The sequence below is a fragment of the Gordionus sp. m RMFG-2023 genome, chromosome 3 (assembly GCF_954871325.1).
Source record: "Gordionus sp. m RMFG-2023 chromosome 3, tfGorSpeb1-WG-v2, whole genome shotgun sequence".
Taxonomy (NCBI): Eukaryota; Metazoa; Nematomorpha; class Gordioida; order Chordodea; family Parachordodidae; genus Gordionus; species Gordionus sp. m RMFG-2023.
This window is the reverse complement of record NC_088777.1, coordinates 2,078,775-2,093,424: the sequence shown is the minus strand read 5'-3', so window position 1 is coordinate 2,093,424 and position 14,650 is coordinate 2,078,775. Positions and strand designations below refer to the sequence as shown.

The 14,650-nt window shown below is 31.9% G+C and overlaps 2 protein-coding genes across 2 annotated transcripts in view; one reads left to right on the top strand and one right to left on the bottom strand.

Moving 5' to 3' along the window:
• Nucleotides 1-12,384, top strand: part of LOC135927493 (uncharacterized) — a 30,582-nt gene extending 18,198 nt beyond the window's left edge. The window contains exons 3-13 of the mRNA XM_065463502.1: nt 2,913-4,173; nt 6,341-6,477; nt 6,701-7,042; nt 7,652-7,749; nt 7,922-8,378; nt 9,517-9,591; nt 10,025-10,120; nt 10,719-10,780; nt 10,956-11,037; nt 11,440-11,592; nt 11,817-12,384. Of these exons, the coding sequence (XP_065319574.1) occupies nt 3,096-4,173; nt 6,341-6,477; nt 6,701-7,042; nt 7,652-7,749; nt 7,922-8,378; nt 9,517-9,591; nt 10,025-10,120; nt 10,719-10,780; nt 10,956-11,037; nt 11,440-11,592; nt 11,817-11,924 (2,688 nt within the window). The 5' untranslated portion in view covers nt 2,913-3,095 and the 3' untranslated portion in view covers nt 11,925-12,384. The remainder of the gene's footprint in view (nt 1-2,912; nt 4,174-6,340; nt 6,478-6,700; nt 7,043-7,651; nt 7,750-7,921; nt 8,379-9,516; nt 9,592-10,024; nt 10,121-10,718; nt 10,781-10,955; nt 11,038-11,439; nt 11,593-11,816) is intronic.
• Nucleotides 12,385-12,796: 412 nt separating this feature from the next.
• The window catches only part of LOC135926063 (uncharacterized), a 96,458-nt gene continuing 94,604 nt past the window's right edge, over nt 12,797-14,650 (bottom strand). The window contains exons 22-23 of the mRNA XM_065461729.1: nt 14,383-14,482; nt 12,797-13,042 (exon numbers count right to left, since the gene is read on the bottom strand). Coding sequence (XP_065317801.1) covers nt 12,923-13,042; nt 14,383-14,482 — 220 coding nt within the window. The 3' untranslated portion in view covers nt 12,797-12,922. The remainder of the gene's footprint in view (nt 13,043-14,382; nt 14,483-14,650) is intronic.

Here is a 14,650-nt window from a genome sequence, read left to right as displayed (position 1 = left end):
GAACTAGGCAAATGGATACCTTCTTTTCAAAAGCCGGGCCTGGGGTTCTCCACATTTTCCCATTCCTAACCCCCCAAACAGTGATGACATTTAATGTCGTTTTAAAGTGAAATAAAATTTCTCAAAGAATTTCTTGTCTTAATCATTCTACTTCCTTCACGAATCTTCTTACTTTAGATCTCTACCCTTCCTCCCCCTTCTTTCCTTCTTTATATATTAAATAATTATAATTATAAAAATGGCTAATTAATACATTCATTAATATTATTATAATTTTTCTTTTTCTTCACTCAGCTATATCATATCGGCTTTCAAGATAATATAATATATTATATAATATTGAAATTTTTTTTTATTTAGATCAATTAAATTTTAAATTTTTTTATTTTTTTTGTAAGAATTTTTTTCATTTATATTTAATATTATTTATATATATATATATTTAAATAGGTGGAATAACAATTTAAATAATAACGTTTGGATGGAAATTTTTACTTTTCATTGGTTAAGAGGGGATTAATAATTAATGAGATTAAGAATATAGAATATAGGAAATTATAATATTTAAAAATTGAATTCCTCGCAAAAGATTAGCTATTTTTTAAAAATCCAGCTTTTAATTAACCTTAAGCCGTCCAATTTAAGGTTTTTTATAATTAGGATTAAAATGAGTATTAAAAATTGATAAATTTGTCGGTTATCTTTATGCAAGCATTTTTTTTATTTGATATCATTCACTACAGTGTTGCTGTAGATTTGATTCATAATATTTCCCAAATTTTTTGTTATTGTTGTTGAAACTTGGTAGGGAATAAGGATATGAACCAGATGACAATAGTGTGGTCAAAACGGCTAACTCAATATTTTAGCAAGAAAAAAAAAATTGTTCTAAGCCTCGATATTTCGATAATATATATCTAGACCCTGGTTCCTTCTATGAGTAAAATCTTCAGGTCTTGTGTAATATCTTTTTTTCTGGATGAAATATTGAGTTGCCGTTTTACAACACTAGATGACAATGTGAAGTTAGGAAGTCCAATTCCATTTGAATAATTCTATTTTAATAACAAAAATATCTAACTCCGAAAAGATATTATTATAAGGTTATATTCAACGCTAGCCTTCCTATACCATATCATTCAATTTTTATTGAAAATTGTAAATTTTTTCATACATACAGTTTTGTAAAACTGGACCTCGATTAACATTTGCGTGGTAGTGTTATGGTTCTCTTTCTTGTTGCAAGTTGAATTAATTTTTCTCCCATTTATTTTAATTCTTAATAATTATCGAAGCAAACTATTTTCCCTTAAAGCTTCCCTTTAGTCATTAAGATACTTTTCGTTTATAGAGATACTATCAAATCATAGGTAATTTAATAGGTACCCCACTTAACTCTAAACATCCTAAACTTTGACTTGAAAAATTATTTTTGTACAGCAATACATAAGAAAAATTTAGATACCACGGCACGGATTTCGTATTATTGTAAGGATCCCTCTGTAACGCCCCCCCCCCCTCCCCCGAATTATATAAATTGTGTATACTAAATTTAGGATTTAGAAGATTTTTTTTTGAGGGTATCAGTTCAGGACATATATAATGATGATTCCTATAGATCTATTTCTATTTCCTAATTGAACTTATTCCTCTATCAATCCGTCCCTTTAACTTACCAAAAATAGTAAAAGCGAATACACAAACTTTATCCATAATTTTTAGAAGGTAAACAGGGCGCCAGCTGTCTCTACTACTTAGGAGAACTAAGAGTACCCCCTAACCCTAAAGGGTGGGAGAGATATCCGAACTAGTTTTTACAGGAGTCTAAACCCCCTAAGAACTAATATTTTTTTTTTATTATTATTTAACATATTTTTTTCGTGGGTTATTTTTACGGGTTCATTCGTTATAAATTACATAGATTTTACAAGGAAGGTATATAATGTTAAATTTATTTTTCCGGCATCACCCTTCCTTTAGAACCCTGGCATAATTTCCTTTTAAAAAATTAAAAAATAGGGGATGCGTCATTCTATAGTAATGGCCACAGTTAAGAGTATATCACATCATTCCTCTCTGGAATGAACTAACGAAGAGATAGAGGTCGGAGCAGCCATGGCTGCTAGCAGCCAGCCTTCTCGGCAATTGAGCCCTAATTTTTACCAAGTTCAAATCAAATCTGTTTGTATCATGCGATAATAGTAACAGTTACATTTTATTACGAGAAGAAGAGAAGAATGGGGGGGGGGGGGTTGGACCGGCAACGCTGGCATCCCCTCTCTTTAGATATCTATTGTGGCAGAGTTTATTTTGGTCGTTAGATTTAGCCCTTTTCGAATTTGTTGCTGACTCAAGGATCTTTATTGGTTAGGGGGAAGGAATGCCTTCCATCAAATCTCGGAAAAATAAGATTATAATGGCTAAGCGACCCCGAACTTTAGTTAGAAATAATAAGTAAGCAAATATATAGATTTTAGGGGTACAAATTGAATAAGGTTTTTTTTTTTTAGTGTTAAATCTCTTTTTTTGAATATTACATTAATTAGCTAATTGCGAATCGGTGTAATATATTTTATTGATTTGTCACCATAATCTAAGGTACTATTTTTAATATAAGCTTCAGGGTATTTCAAATAGCATAATTGTAGTTTGCTAGTTTAGTTTATTTTTTTTTTAAAGAAAAGCAACTTTAGACAGATACTTTAGAAGAAGAAAAATAAGTAACGGCATTGTTAAATCATAAACCGATTATTGATGGGTATACTTTGTTATATCACAATATATAAAACGTTATAACACTGAGGCGTGAATTCGATACTTAAAATATTTACCATAATTTTTTTTTTTTTTAACCATGTATATAATGATAAAAATTAATATTTTTTTAAAAATTAAAATAAATATAATTTTAGCCATTCCATCTCTCGAAGAACTATTATTGGCGGCTCTAAAACATGGAACCACCTTGGGTTTGTGACCTAAACAACATTTCAAATATACACATACACACACACACACCAAATAGGAAATTATTATCTGACAATAAATTGTAAAAAAATAAGTGCGAATAATTTTTCAATCAAAAGCCATATCAAATGATTTGTTCAAACACCGATTCGATGACAAATTATAAAGCCATGACATCTAACTCATCTCTTATCATCAAAAATGATACGCTATTCGCTTCGCACCCTAAACCGTGCATAAAGAATGGTTCGGATAACCCGACAAACGATAAATTCAAAGGCGACGCGAATAAAAATATAATTTTGAACGCGGAAGCGGGGAAAAACGTGTCCAATGTTATTAAACTGAATGACGCCACGTCCAAACCTGCGTTTGTGGGCCAAGTTAACGCTTCGCATTTCAATCGCCTCATGAGCGATAAGTGTTACGATTATGACTGCACTTTAACAGTCAACGGATTAAAAAGTCAAGATAATCATCCAATGACCGGCGATAATGTAAGAACTTCGATTCCCTATTACTATCCTTATCATAGCATGCGCTTACCGACCAACGATGTTCACTCGAATCAACTCAATTTAGCCAGCTTGGCCCAACCCATGTCACCGTTGGCGGCGTATTATCTCAACGCTTCCTTTCAGAATCGCCCCCAGTTTCCTATCACAATCTCCGCTTTACCCCGCGAACCCTATACCAAATTACCAGGGCACAATCTCGTCGAAAAATGCGAAACCCAATTAGCGATCTCTAACTCGACGACCCTCGACCCTTCCAGCAAATGTTCTCTGGTCGGTTCGGAAAGCTTCGAGAACGAAACCAATTTGACCCAAGCTACTTTTACCTCCAACTCTTTAGAATACATCGCCAACGCACCCTCCGATTTAAACTCGAACGAACGTATCAAGTTAACCGCCGACTTTGGCCAAACTAGCGAGTTCCGCCAGCGGTCGACGATAATATCCGCCGGAAACGATTCGGAGTCAGATGTGAGTAATCATCTCAATGATTCGAGCCACACTTCGAATAACAACGATTTACGAAACGCGAGCCACAATAACAACTCCATCGCTAACCATCTCCTGATGAGTAACGATGCCGAAGGAGTATGGAGTCCGGACATAGAACAAAGTTTTCAAGAAGCCCTGGCCATATACCCGCCCTGCGGTCGACGTAAGATCATACTCTCAGACGAGGGCAAGATGTATGGTAATTAATGTTACATATTTATTCCCCCCCTTTAATTTTACTTAAGAAAAAAAAAACAATATTTTGACCGTATAATGGTGTTGCAGAAAATCAACATAAAAAAAATACGAGGCAAACAGAGGCAACGCGGAACAGAGGAAGTCTAAGAGTAGTGTTGTTAAACGACTAACTCAATATTTTAGCCAGAAAATGTCTAAACCTCGGGATTTTGCCAATTGAAGTCCTAGATCTTGAGCAAAATATTCAGGCTTGGGTAATATTATTCTGGATAAAATACTGAGTTACCCGTTTTTAAAAAATACTCAAGTCGAGCCCCGTTTAACAACACTAGCTTATAGATGGTAAAATATTTAGTCACAAATATAATATAGTTTTCCAATGTGTGACAGAAATATGTTATAAAACTCTATATCAAATGCTCATTATTTTATTGTGAGTTGTTTTATTTTAACCTAAATTCCAGCAAATTTTTTTAAACATTTTTTTTGGTTAGTTTTGAAACTGATATCTACATAAAATTTTATATCAAATAAATGCTTAAATCATCTTCTATCAGCAGATATTATAAAAATGTATCAAGATACTATACGATAATATTTTTAATATTATAACAAACTCTTAAAAGTTCCGGAAGGGGTACCTAGGATCACTTCCATATATATAATATTTTTTTTGTGTATCGGATATTTTAAATTCTCTTGTTCGAAGTGTTTTATGCACGTGATATTAAAATGAAAGAACCCAGCCATGAGTTTGATCACAATAAGATAAATAAAAAATTATTGAATTTATAACAAATAGATGATTCATTTTATAGATAGAATGCTAAAATAGATATAACTATCAAATTATCTGACCATCTCAGCCTTAAATACAATCGAATTACGTATGCGTAGTTACCTTGTTTTGACAAGACGCGTAACGAGGATGGGTTATTAAAATTTTTAAAAAAACCTCGGCATTCGCGTTTCATTTGATGGAGTCAGAGGTGCGTATTAATAGACGCCTATTAATGGATTTGTAGATATGACCGAAACTTATAACTTATCTCACCCAAAAAAATCTAGATTATGTCCAACATCACCACACCACATATTTTTAATTTAGCATCTGCTACAACTTCGGGATTTATTATTCATTTAAACTCACCATGTTTTATTAAATATTTTGCCGCAGAGTACATATTGCCGGAAGTAGCGTTGTTAAAATGATATTAAAAAAAATAAAATTTATCTTCAGAAGAAAAGGCTTTCATCGAAACTTGAATAGATTCTGCGCATTAGAAAGATTTAAACTAAAAATCTTATTTTATACTAGTATTTTTTATGCGATCATTTTCAAACAAAAATAAAATAAGATATTTATTCTACATATATGTAGAGAGCTTAAAGAAATTGTTCAAATGTTGATGATGAGGCAACATGATTGATTAGTTTAAAACAGTTATCTACGAATTTGATATTCTAAATATCTTAACTAGCTCACCACACAAGCCCATTGTTCAAAATCATTATTGTAGGAACAGCAAGCGGAATAATATTATTAAACTTAAATCTCTTTATTGCCCCCCCCCCCCCCTTTCCCATTTTTATATAGTGTTGTATAAAATATTTATATAACCTATCTATCAAGCCTCTAGATTCCGCCAGAAAGGGATCAAACTTCTAACATAACCAAATCTCCTCAGGCCTTTGGCTAAAATATTAATCTATTCTGTTTTATAATAATGGGCTAGCTATGGATATAATGCTTTTATCATATAAATGAGTGATTCTTTGATTCACCGAGCAATCCTCTCACAAATTCTCAAAGTTATTTCTAACATAACTCCAATTTATTAACATACATTTTATTCAATAAATACAATCTTTGGTTATTACAACAAATGAGTAGGTTGTCAGGTGATCACTCTCATCTCCCTAATCCATAGTGATTGACTTCGTGTTCATGGTTGACATGTATATAATTTTGTCGTAAGATATCATATAAAACTAAAATATGTAATCTACGAATTCTTCATTTAAACATTATTTGATTTACATTGGATATTATATAAAGATTATTAATTCCACTTATATTTATTTATTAGCCCTCGTAACAAATCTAGTGTATGAAAACCATGATAAGAAAATTTTTTTTCCCTTTTTATAAAAAAAAATTTACGAAGGCCGAAACGAGTTGATCGCTAGGTACATCAAATTGAGAACCGGAAAAACCCGGTCTCGCAAACAGGTGTCGAGTCACATTCAAGTTCTGGCCAGGAAAAAATCGCGCGAAAACCAAATCCAACATCATTCTCTCAAAGTGCGTCTTTTGTATATATATATAATTATATATGTGTTAGCGTCAATCTAATACATTTCCGGTAAAATCAGAAGGTTTAAATTTAAAAAAAACGCGCCCAAAAAAAATGATACATTGATGCTAACATATACAGATATATTTATTTTTTTTAGACTCTAAGGCTTGAAAAATCCAAGTTTAGATATTTGTTCTATTCTTTCTTTTTTTTTTAAAAAAAAAATAGGAGAGTGCCAACGAAAGTTCTTCAAATATCGAGGCGGCAGATGACAAAATGCCAACGGATATAAATTCTAGAGGAAATTTCGATCATCCCAAAAATTGGCACAAAATGTCTACAGGTCACGCGGCATCTACGCCATCCCCTCTCACGTTTTCCCTGCAAGGCGATACGAGTAAATTATCGTTCAAGAATGAGAGCGTTGACCATAACGCGGCAGCTGAAGATGACGGAAAATTAAATTTTAACGGTCATCGCGTTCATTCAGCCAAAGACGCGGATAAAAAAGATTTCGTTTCTACCAATGCTGGCGACGTAAATACGTCTAGTTATCCCCAAGTTTTACAAGTTAATTATGCTCCATTTTTAATTGAATTTCTTTTTATATTCACTTCAAAAAGATGGTTTATTCTTGGGGTTTAAAAAGATTAGGAGATTCTTTGTTAATCGGATTTCCTTCTCTTCTCTTCTCTTCTCTTCTCTTCTCTTCTCTTCTCTTCTCTTCTCTTCTCTTCTCTTCTCTTCTCTTCTCTTCTCTTCTCTTCTCTTCTCTTCTCTTCTCTTCTCTTCTCTTCTCTTCTCTTCTCTTCTCTTCTCTTCTCTTCTCTTCTCTTCTCTTCTCTTCTCTTCTCTTCTCTTCTCTTCTCTTCTCTTCTCTTCTCTTCTCTTCTCTTCTCTTCTCTTCTCTTCTCTTCTCTTCTCTTCTCTTCTCTTCTCTTCTCTTCTCTTCTCTTCTCTTCTCTTCTCTTCTCTTCTCTTCTCTTCTCTTCTCTTCTCTTCTCTTCTCTTCTCTTCTCTTCTCAAACTTTTTCCATATCTTTAAGCCACTTTTTTTTGTAGTACCCCCTAACCAACGCCTAGCAAAGATATGCTGCTTACGAAATATTTGATTAAAATTCCCATCATACAACAATAAATAATATATTGTTTTGCGAAAATAATAAAAATAAAATAAAGTTTTTACCACCCAAAAACGCTCAAATAAATGCTATCAACAACCGGCATTACCAGGAAGATTCGAAATCATCTCCTCTTACCCTGTCTCCTATTTGCATGTATACATTTAAATTTAATATTTGCAACACGATTTTTTTGTTTGCTTTTGAATATATACTTTTAATATATTCAGGCCGGTCCGACCCGACTTTTATCATCCGGCCCGTGTACCCGGGCTTAGGGCCTGGCCTGCAGGTCTCTGACATAATTTTTTATATATTAAACTGACAGAAACAATGAGCGCGAAGATTCGTATTACAGAACCCGGCCCCTCACCTCTCCATATTACCCCATTCCGTCCACGATATCGAATAATTGCTTTGGTCGCGATTGTTCGAACGACGCTACAATCAAACAGGAAGGAAGGGGAAATAACCGCGACTCAACGGAAATACGAAACGCCTCGAAATGTCGCGAGAGTTTGGTCAAACGTAAAGTGGACGAGATGAGCGACGAAAACGCCGAAGATGATTCGGAATTTCACAACGGGAATTCTGATATTCAGCACGCGACATTCCTGGAGTCGGACAAGCTGAGATTGTTAAGCTTTTCGTGCTACGTCGAGAATATGATAAAAGATGATTGTTACGAAAAGGGTGTCCAAAAAATGGGGAATTCTGATGAAGTCGATAGGCAAGCCATGAAATTTCTCAAGGTCAACGGTGCCAAAAAGCTCAACAGAACTCAAGTAAGTTGGAAGAATATAAAATATTACACGGCCCCTAATATAGGTCATTTTTTTTGTCATTCTTTAATTACAATGTAATATGAACCCGAGAGAAAAAAAAAACTATTTTTTTTCTTAAATAATACGTTACAAATTATTGTTTTTAAAAAGATGAATGTAAGCATCTTGGCCATGGGCGTCCCTACAGAATTCCTTCTGGAAGGGGGCAAGAAAATATTTTTTTTTTTCTATAATATAAGAAGGGGTGGTAAAATGGGAATGAACTGTTGCCGCGGAAAAATTTCCGACACTCTTTTCTTGATATCTAAGATTTCGTGAGTATTTATAAAAATATTGTATTCTTACATACAATAAGTATGTACAAGGTTAATTCGATTAGTGTTGTTAAACGGTTCGGGTCGATATAACGGCTAAATCTATATTCTACCCCGAAAATTATTACGCAGAATATTGTTGCCGGCCCGTAATACTTTGCCTGAGCCTCGAGATTTAGCCTAATAGATGTCCGATCCTTTGTTCCATCTTTGACGTAATATTTTTTTCTGGATAAAATATCGAGTTAGCCCCTTGTTAAAAAAATCGACTCAAATAGAGCCGTTTAAACCAGACACTAATAACACGAAATCAAAGATTTTTTTTTTAACTCGAAATATTTCCCGCAAATTTAAAAAACTTTTTTGACCTGGCAAATGCCGATAATAAAACCATATTATTGGCTGTTTTTATACAAGAATACCAGGAAGTTTAAAGGTATAGTGACTATTAAGACTAAGATAATGGTGAACAGAGTTAGGTGGTAACATGCCTATAAACTGTATATAAGAAATAAGGTTAAGAGTTTTGGAAGTGATGGGTAAACGTAATCGCGGGATGGCCAAAACTTCGATGGGGCCCATATGGTTTAGAGCCAATATGGAGAAATATAAATTAGATAAAAGAGATAGCACGAATTAACGTAGAGTGGAAAGAGATATTGAAGGGAAAGCTTACCACAGAAAAATTTCTGCCTTTTCCCAAAATTTTTTATTCTCGAAGTAGGGCTCAAATATACCCCCCCCCCATAGATTCGGCATCCTCGCTAAAAAAAAATGTTATAAATAATATTTAATCCCCTTTGCACATTCCCTCATCTATACAGAGCCATGTGTTACTCAGACGTCACTTGTTCGTTTTCGTAGATCGTCCCATCAACTATGACAACATGCCAATCGAGGTTTTTTCTTATATATATTATATTTAAAAATTAAAGAAAAAAAAATATCCCTAGACTAATTCTGCAAAACGGAAATCCTGAAATCAAAGGGGCAAGCCTGAAGATTTTGCTCAAAGATGGAACAAAAATTTAGAGAATATAGCGAAATCTCGAGGCATATGCAACATTTTTCTGGATAAAATATTGAGTTGACCGTTTTGAAAAAATCGGCGCCGTTTAACAAACATTAGGCTCAAAGAAGAGCAATATAGTTAGATAAGGGATTTCGTATGAATATTACTCCAAGAGGAAGAAAAGATACTGATAAAATTTCTAATATAATAATTCTAATGTAGGGAACATCTGTGATTCAATTTGAATATAAAAAAAAATTAATCATAGCCTAAAAAAAAATGAGAAAATATAAATTAATGATATATTTTTTTTTTTTTAGAAAATTGAAGTCAAACAAATTCACGACAAATTTCCCGGGTTGAGAGAACTCTTTTCCAAAGGTCCTACAAACGCATTTTACTTAGTCAAATTTTGGGTAATTTTAAAAACTTATTTTTTAGAAATTATATATATATATATACACACACACCAGAGTTGTTAAAAGATACTTTTTAAATGGATCTAGATACAGATACATCGTCTAAAATAATATCTAGATACCGATATTTTAATCAAAAAGATACAGATACAGATACCACATTTTTATATCTAGATACTTGTATATAGATCCGATACTTGTATCTAGATCCTTTAACAACTCTGCACACAACTTATTAATTACCCTTTCAAATATTAATTTTTATAAGCAATCGGGTTATTTTGGTTTTAGGAGTCGCCGATTAACTAACCGAAGGGTTCGATCTTCTTAGTACAGATACAAGAAACCCGCAAGCTCAGCCCTAAACCCGGCCCGATGTTTTTAAAACTAAACACTCGAAATCGCCATTATTATAGCTATAAAAAAATTCAAAAATAAATATAATATACTTTACGGGGCCGGGCCACCTACAAAGGAGTTAAAACACGGAAATATTAATTGTATAAATCAAAATCTGAAAATTATTTTTAAATTTCCCCCTTTTTTTTGAACTTGTATAAATTTAAATATGTTGCTTTTTTTTTAAAAAAAAAAGGGAGATGTGGATATCGACATCAATAACAATGAACCCAACGCTTTTTACGGAATAGATAGCTGGTAAAAATTTATTATAACTAATCTAATCTAGAGAAGAAGTAGAAAAAAAAAATCGAATTTCTCTTTTAATAAGACGAGTTCTTTTTCTTTCGGCACGGCATATTTTTGATTTTAATAATCATTATTTTTTTAAATTTCATGACCTAAATGTCAGTTTTTTTTTAAAAAAAAAAAGTTATCAAAGTGACACCGAGTTGACAGTCGTCGTTTCGACCAAGATTTGCTCTTTCGGTAAGCAGGTCGTTGAAAAAGTGGAAGTAAACATATGTTTTTTTTAAAAAAATTTCTAACTTACCAATTAACTTTCTTTCTTTCTTTCTACATATTATAAGTTTTTGGCAAATCAAAAAATATACTATATCATTATGTGAGACCCAACCCCCCCCATTTTTCGGCAAATTATACCCTTTTAATAAAATATCATTTTAAAGCAATAGAAAAGAAAGATAATAAGTACATGTTGATCATTTTTCATGACAAAACTGGCCTAGAATCGCCCTACCTTACAATCTATATATACGCTAATAGAAAAAAATTTATCTTAAATATATATACAGAAAATATCGACATTGTATACTTAATTTAGATAAATGAACGTTATATCGTCGATGTAATGTATAACAAATATAAAGATTAATTAATTTTTTATTTTATTTTAGACGGAATATGGTAGATTAGAAAATGATACTTACTTATACAGGATAAACCGATCTCCGCTTTGCGAATATATGATCAATTTTGTCCTCAAGCTCATAAATTTACCGGAAAAATACATGATGAACAGTGTTCTGGAAAATTTCACTATACTTCAGGTACTTCCCCTATTTTTTTTAAGAAAAATGCTAGATTTTTTCAAAAAAACTACTATTACAATGATATCATTGATTACTAAGGCGTCTCAGTTATAGTTGTCGGACAAATTAGGGCTACATCGAATCGCGTTGCTTTAACCATGCTACAATGGCGATTATTTTTAAAATGAATGTTTAAAAAAACCTATTTTTTTTTCTCACTTATTTTTTCATTCCTCTATAAGGTAATCACTGACAGAGCATCTCAAGAAATCCTATTGTGCATAGCTTACGTTTTCGAAGTCTCCATGAACGAAAACGGTTCTCAAAGAAATGTGTATTCTTTAGTTTAGACAAAAAATTACAATACTTGCCCATTAAAATATGATGGTTTTTTTATGAATCGTAAAAATTTTTTGTATATGTTACCCAAGGATAAAACAAACTCCCCAGAATATTTATACAAAAATATATAACAAACAACGCAATATTAAATGTGAAATAATTTTTGATTTTAATTAATAAATAAATTAAAATCTTATTTATATTTATAAAAATGTGATTTTTTCTTTGTATTTAATAGATGATAAGAATTACTTTATAACTTTCATTATATGTTTTAGTCTATTCTATCGATACCGACCACAGATACAAATACAATAAACCAAAATTTCTTAGATCCCTGCCAGATACTTATGTTCTTTTTTTTTTTTGAATTCCTTAAAAAAATTCACGAGAAAGTTTATATATATATTTATTAAATTATATTTCCATCTACACAAATTTGATATAATAATACTAAACTACTATGCAAATGATCCTTTTTTTTTAAAAAAATAAAGAAAAGTCTAATTTTACATTATTAGATTTACAAACAGTATATATACATACATTTTGGTAGCTCTTAAAATCTATTGTCAACAAACTACCGAAGTTCAAAAAGATCTTAAAATTATGGTTCATAAGAAGTTTAGATAAGTAATTACTATATCTATTAAGATGAGGACCATTAGATTTATTTATATCTTTTTTAAATTACCATTACAATCATTATATAAAATTCTCCTTCTTTGAAGAAAGAAAGAATGAAAGAAAGAAAAATAATTTGTATTTAAATTCCACTCAAAGAAAAATCTTAATGGAATACATTTCCCTGCTAAACACCACTTTACGTAATTCTCGAGATAGGAAAAAATAAATAATATTGCATTGTTTTTTGCTTTTATTTGGGTATAAAATATATCAAACATGATAAATGATTTAAAAAAAAACAAATTTGAGTATTTATGTTTTTTTGGTTTTGTATTGTTTTGTTTTCTAAACAGTGATTCCCAAAAGGATTTACGCTTTTCTATACTAACGTTTCGATGCTGTACAGGTCTTTGTTGAAGGATAAATCGGATTTACCTCTGAGATATTCTGCTAATTCTAAATCTCCGGATAAGGTAGCTATGTCTTGAGCAATCAGGCCCTTTCGTTATAGTTTAATATCGAAACAATATATAATATAATCAATTCGTGTATTGCCCACCATATAAAAGATGACTCGAAAGATTATTATAGGATACGGTTATTCGACATTGTGCACTGGAAATACAGATGTTGCATTGTTCAACAAAATTTTAAAATCAATTTAATTTAGCGCGGTTTTTTAATTTCGTATTTTTTTTGGCGGGAATGTAAGCAGAGTGTACAAATACCCATTACCATTTCCTGTTGTTAAACGGCTCGTTTTGAGCCGATTTTTAAAAAACGGCTAACTCAGTATTTTAGCCAGAAAAATATTTGCCTAAACCTCAAGAAACCTTTTTTTCCCTTCTACAAAGAAAGTCCTTAGGGCTTCAATAATATTCTAGATGAAATCTTGAGTTAGCCGTTTTTAAAAATCGGTAACAAAGAAAATCCTTAGGGCTTCAATAATATTCTAGATGAAATCTTGAGTTAGCCGTTTTTAAAAATCGGCTAACTCAGTATTTTAGCCAGAAAAATATTTGCCTAAACCTCAAGAAACCTTTTTTTCCCTTCTACAAAGAAAATCCTTAGGGCTTCAATAATATTCTAGATGAAATCTTGAGTTAGCCGTTTTTAAAAATCGGCTAACTCAGTATTTTAGCCAGAAAAATATTTGCCTAAACCTCAAGAAACCTTTTTTTCCCTTCTACAAAGAAAATCCTTAGGGCTTCAATAATATTCTAGATGAAATCTTGAGTTAGCCGTTTTTAAAAATCGGCTCAAAACGAAGCCGTTTAAACAACACTAATTGAGATGTAGGACAATTTATATATTCGAAAACCCGGGTTTGACCCGTAATTGTTATCGAATTTTATCGTATCGATTTTATTATTATATAAATTAAAAAGAGGATACAAAAATTTTAATGGTGCAACATTATATTATAAATTAATAGTTTACGCATTTCCTAGACAATGGCGGAATAATAATTTCCGGATCAAACTTTCCCATAGCCCAATTCAACACGTAAGGATAGGAAAAATAAAAATTATGTTAGCGATACAACCAATGACTTAAAGGTGTGCATCAATGAAAAACAGCTGGGGACGCCATTTTGATTACCCATATTCATCATTAAAAATTTTTTTTAAAAGAGAGGTCCAATTTATTCCTATATCCGACGCAGAAAATGGTAGTTTTTATTTTAACACGAGAATAATTACTATACGGGTTACCAAGATGGCGGGTCCAGCTGATTCGCGTTCAACGACGCTTTTCAAACGCGTTAATTATATGAACGCGTTATCAGTCTAGGTATTATTATATTTATATGTCTGTCATTTGAATATTATAACTGACTTGATAATCGGGTATATCGGTTTTAGCACCATTTTCGACCAATAAGGCGCAGACGCCTCTCCTGCCATTAGAGACCGCTTTGTGTAGAGCTGTTTGCCCTCTGTCGGATTATTTTTTTATATTATTTGAAGAAAAAAAAACAATATAATATATATTTAATTTTTCCTATGAAAAGGTCTTGGATGAAATCCGAATTTTACCTTAATTTGTGGGAAGTTTAATATATTTTGTTTTTAAAGGTAACAAAGTTACGTAAAAAAAAACAATG